Source organism: Orycteropus afer, unplaced genomic scaffold (assembly GCF_000298275.1).
Source record: "Orycteropus afer afer isolate SDZICR_OR568_19922 unplaced genomic scaffold, OryAfe1.0 scaffold00250, whole genome shotgun sequence".
NCBI classification, from domain to species: domain Eukaryota; kingdom Metazoa; phylum Chordata; class Mammalia; order Tubulidentata; family Orycteropodidae; genus Orycteropus; species Orycteropus afer.
Window position 1 is genome coordinate 3,391,136 of NW_006921837.1, and position 5,368 is coordinate 3,396,503.

The 5,368-nt window shown below is 43.6% G+C and overlaps 1 protein-coding gene across 1 annotated transcript; it reads right to left on the bottom strand.

Annotated features, from left to right (window-relative positions):
* Positions 1–501: 501 nt before the first annotated feature.
* ACKR2 (atypical chemokine receptor 2) lies at positions 502–1,677 on the bottom strand. The gene has a single exon (XM_007949709.2). The coding sequence runs from the start codon at positions 1,651–1,653 to the stop codon at positions 502–504; it is 1,152 nt and encodes a 383-aa protein (XP_007947900.1). The 5' UTR covers positions 1,654–1,677.
* Between the last annotated feature and the right edge of the window lie 3,691 nt (positions 1,678–5,368).

A 5,368-nucleotide genomic window follows, 5' to 3' on the forward strand; every position in this document is an offset into this window, starting at 1 on the left:
ACTTGGAGTATCTGAGAAACAGCAGGGAGGCCAGTGTGCCTAGAACAGAGTGACCCAAGTGAACATGGTGGAGATGAAGTCAAAGAGGGAGATGGGGTTGAGGTAGATCATGTAGGACTTGGGCTACAACTCTGAAGGAGGCAGGAGCGATGACTGAAAGTGGTATGACCTGACCTAATGTGCTTAAAGATTTGTTCCAGCTGCTATACAAAGTTTAGTTACTAGAACAGCAAACTGGAAGCACAAAGATCAGTTGGGAAACTAGTATAGCAAGTCAATAAAAGAGTGCAGTGTTCTAGAGGTAAATGAAAAAGTGGAGGGAGAAGGTAGGAGTGAGAATTTCTACCAAATGCTACTGAGAACTGACCAATGGATTTAGCAATGTGGTCAATGGGGATGTTGGTGAGAGAAATTTTGGTGGAGTGGTAGAGGTGGAATCCTAACTGAGCTTGGTCCCATCAAACATCAGCTCTCACCAGACTCTGCTGTGGCCATTCAAGCTTAATTTTTTTCCACATCTCCCTTGTTGGGGGAGCACTCAGCTTGCCTCTTCCCCAGTTCATCCATGCCTGTCATTTCCTCTTGGGCAGTCAGCCTGCTGCTCTCAGAACAGCTGGACAGTGAGTTCTGGGCAGTGCCAGGTGCCAGGTGCCATCCAAGAACAGTGGTCAGGAAAGTCTTCAGGTACCGGCGGAAGCGGCGGCTAGAGAAGGCATAGAGGATGGGGGTGAAGCAGCAGTGAAGGAAGGCTATGCTCTCAGTCACCTGCAGAGCATAATCCAGGTGGTGGCTGGTTTTGCAGTCCCCAAAGACCTGTAGGTCCAGCAGTGAGTGCAGAAACAAGGTCAGGTTGTATGGGAACCAGAGCATGAAGAAGGCTACCACCAGGGCTGCAGACATCCGAAGAGCCCGACCCTGGCCCAGGGGCTTCAACCTGACCAGGACACAACCAATGCGGGAGTAGAAGAAGATCATAGCAAGGAGTGGAAGAAGAAACCCCAGGAGGTTCTGCTGGAAGCGGAGGAAGAGCTTCCAGACAGTCCCATGCCCACCGAAGTCTGGGTAGCAGTTCCACATACCCTTGGGGTTTTCATGCGTCTGCACAAAGATCATGTCAGGGATGGAGATGGCTAGGGCCACGCCCCACACCACAGCAGACAAGATCAGGCTCTTGGCCCATGTCCTCAGCCTGTGGTGGCGTTGAGCATACACGATTTCCAGGTACTTGTCCAGGCTCATGCAGCTAATGAAGAAGATGCCACTGTAGAAGTTAATGGTATAGAGGGTGCTTACCATCTTGCACAAGAAATTTCCAAAGACCCAATGCCAGGCCACAGAGATGCCCCAGAAGGGCAGAGTCACCACAAACAGGAGATTGGAGATGGCCAAGTTCATCAGGTAGACCTGAGCCATCCGCCTACGAGGCACATACCGGAGCAAGACCACAAGAAGGAGGAGGTTACCACCTAGGCCCAACACAAAGATCAGGCTGTAGAAGACTGGTAAGAAGATTTTGCCAAAAGACAGCACTGCATCCTTCCTGCAGAGCATGAAGGCCAGGTCATCCAAGTAGTCATAGTCATAGAAGGAGCTGCTGTTCTCAGAACTGGTGTCCTCAGTGATGAGTAACAGAGGTGAGGTGGTGGTAGCCATGTCAGAGAAGATACGTCCAGTCCTGGAGCTCTGTAGACCAGAGGGTAGTGGGAAAGAAACAATATGGTGATACCAGACATTCCCCAGCTCTCTCCAAACCCACTTTTGCTACTGCCTTGTGACTACCTATAGGACATCAGTCACCATAGACTAGCAATTAAGAACAAACTTTGGAAGGCCCACTCTATCACTTCAAAAAAAAAAACAAACACACTGCCATTGAGTCAATTACAACTCATAGTGACCCCCACTGGGTTTCTGTAGATTGCCTCATCTTCCTCACACAGAGCAACTGGTGGGTTGGAACCACCGACTTTCTGGTTAGCAGCCAAAATGCCTTACCCACTATGCTACCAGAGCTCCTTATTTTGTCACTTAAACCAAGACCAAACTCACTGCCATCAAGTTGATTCTGACTCATAGCAACCCCCTTTGGGTTTCTGAAGTGGTAAATCTTTACTGAAATAGATTGCCCAGTCTTCCTTCTGTGGAGTGGCTGGTGGGTTTGAACTGCCAACCTCTGGTTAGCAGTCAAATGCCTTAGGCACTACATCACCAGAGCTCCTTATTTTGTCACTTAATAAGTATGTAATTTGGACAAGTGATTTTCCTTTAGGTGTTTTCATAGTACTCAATTCTTTCATATAGTTTCACTTCTTTATTTTCTTCCTCATAATTTAAAAAGACTTAAAATGTTTTCTCATGTTTTTCTTTATTATTTAAGAGTAACAGTTCACCAATTTATTGTGCTTCCTTACTCTTCCTCTTGGCAGTTCACTTCCTTGTGTAACTTATAATTTTTTTTAAGAAGTTTTCATAACTTTGCCCCCTGTATGCTCCACTATATTCATGGATTTATTTGCAGCGTACGTAAATATGTATGTAGACATATTGTCAAACCTACACATATTCATGGGTACAGTCCCATTCTCCTGCCCACCCCTGTTCAGTTTGCATGTCTACCTATGTATCCACTCTTAGATTCTTGATTATTCTTATTACTGCTATGGAAGATTGTGTGTGAATTAGTATTTACCTCTGTTGCCTTTAACACCTATATTCCTCCCAGCACCTCTCTTCTTTGATCATATTGTGCTGCCTTCATCCTTATTGTATATCACCTTCCCCTTCACCAAAGGTGAATAACCCCTGGTAATTACCCCTGGTGAGCATCAAATAATACTTCTTTTTGTGTGAAATTGTTTTCTTGACTTTTTACAATAGGGATCTCATACAATAATTATCCTTTTATGATTGACTAATTTCACTCAGCATAGTGTAGTGCCTAAGGCACTGGACTGCTAACCAGAAGGCTGGCAGTCCAAACCACCAGCCACTCCTCGGAAGGATGATGGGGCAATCTACTTCCGTAGTGACACCACCTCAGAAACCCAAGGAGGGGTCCCTATGAGTTGGGGCCGACTCGACGGTACATAACAACAATAACAACGTCTTCCAGGTCCATCCATGTTATAAGATGTTTAACAGATTCATCATTGTTCTTTAACATTGTGTAGTTTCACTGGGTGTACATACCATAGTTTGTTTATATAATTGCTGTTTAAAATGAGAGCTTATCTTCATCAGGGCTTGTTTTATCTAAGAATGCCCAGTATTCTCTTTACTTTTATCACCTAAGTATTTCTCTTACTGTTGAGTTCGGTTACATATTAAAATTTTGAAAAAATATTTTATCCATTATAAAATGCTTGTACTATGCCTGCAGCAGAAGAGTGTGATCCATCATGTTGATGGACTCAGAGTCTACTAAATTTTCCATGTCCTAGTTTCCTCATCTTTAAAATGAGAATGATAACTGTGCCTGAATCATGGGGTTCTTCTGAGGCTTAAATGTGATAATACATGCAGAGCACTTTAAATTCTACCAAGAGTGTCTAGCTCATGGAAGTGACTTGATAAATGTTAGCTTATATTATTGCTTTGCCCAAAACTGGGTCCATCCTCTTCCCACCAACCTCTTCTTCTCTCTGTGTCTATCTAATGGAATGACACTAACTACTCATTCACCTAAGACTGAAACATCCCAGATTCCTCCTCATCTCCCTCCCCACCACCCTGTCAATCTCTACCTTCTAATGCCTCTTGAATATGTCCACCTATCTCTAAGTCCTACAAAAACATATATAACACAATACTCTACTAATCAGGTTAAAACAAATGCAATAAAAACATATACAGTGTTCTGATTACCTAGTACCACTCTGACAGGGATATAGCACAATGGGATGGCCTTATCAAACAAGAGTTTGATAAGGCCAAACTTGTTATCAAACAAGTTCAAAGTGCCAGGCTCTAGGGGCTGGGTGAAAGCCCCTTGACCCTGGGCTTCAGCTCTGCCTCTTATTCCTGGCCCATTGAAGCTAGAGGCATCTCTTCACTCAGGCAGCTACTGGCTGCTGAGGCTAACAAATGCAAGGTCAACAAATAAAAAGACACACTCCTGATGTTACCAAACCACATGGCAGGCCATTAGTTAAGTCCATTGTAAGTCCCAACGTCAGCAGAGCATGGCAGGCTGCTGAAGAATGACATGGCTACATGCAGGGTCTAAGCATGCCATAGGTTAGAGACATTCCCAAAGCTGCTTCTTATATATGGGAAGCAGACCACATAACCAAAGCAGCTACTCAGCTGCTTGTGGTAGATCCCACCATGGAGATGATTACCAGTCTCATCATGGGGAATAACTACCACCAGCTGCCCAGCCACTCAACCAGGCCCAGCCAAGTTGACACACAAACATAAACACCACATATAGGCATACTTCATTTTATTGTGCTTCTCAGATACTATGTTTTTTTACAAACTGAAGGTTGTGGCAATCCTGCATTGAACAAGTTCACAGGGGTCATTTTTCCATTACCTAGTGCTCACTTTGTATCTCCATGTCACATTTTGGTAATTTTCACAATATTTCAAACTTTCTCATAATGCTATTACACACTTAATAGACTACAATATAGTGTGAACATAACTTTTATTTGCACTGGGAAACCAAAAAAATTGTGGAACTTGCTTTATTTTGCTATTTGCTTTATTGCGGTAGTCTGGAATGGAACCTGCAGTATGCCAAGGTACACCTGGACTTCGAAGTAGTACAGATAGATGAAAGGGAAAGCAGAGAATGATAAGCACAGGATTCAAAATGATGGCTGCCTGGGCAGGAGAAGCCAGAGGAATGGGATAAGGAAAGGAACACAGATAGGGGTGGTGACTTCTGTGGTCTAGTTTCCTCTGAGGTGATGGCTTCTCAGGTGTTTACTGTGCTATTAAAATAAGTAATTTTTTAAAAAGAGAACTTCGCATGAACATGAACCAATGACAGGAGTCTGTCATGAGCCAAGAATTATTCTCAATGCTGTTTTATGTTCCAGGACAGAAAGAGAGAGTTCATGCTCAACACATTAGAATGGGGGGGGGGGGGAAAAGGAAAGAAGAAGGAGATAAAAAGGAGTAAGTGGTCCAAGCAGACAATCACGCACATGTCTGAGAGAGGGGCCTGTGAGCTGGTGATGATAATGGGGACAAAGTAAGAAATGCCATTAACCCTACCCTGTACCTGTATTTTATTTTTAATTCTTTCATTTAATTGAGGTGGAACTCTTTTTATATGTGCAATGCCCATTTTTATTTCTCCTGTGGATTGTTAATAGTTTTAATGAGGTAGAGCTCTCATTTTTAAGAGGTCTTTAGT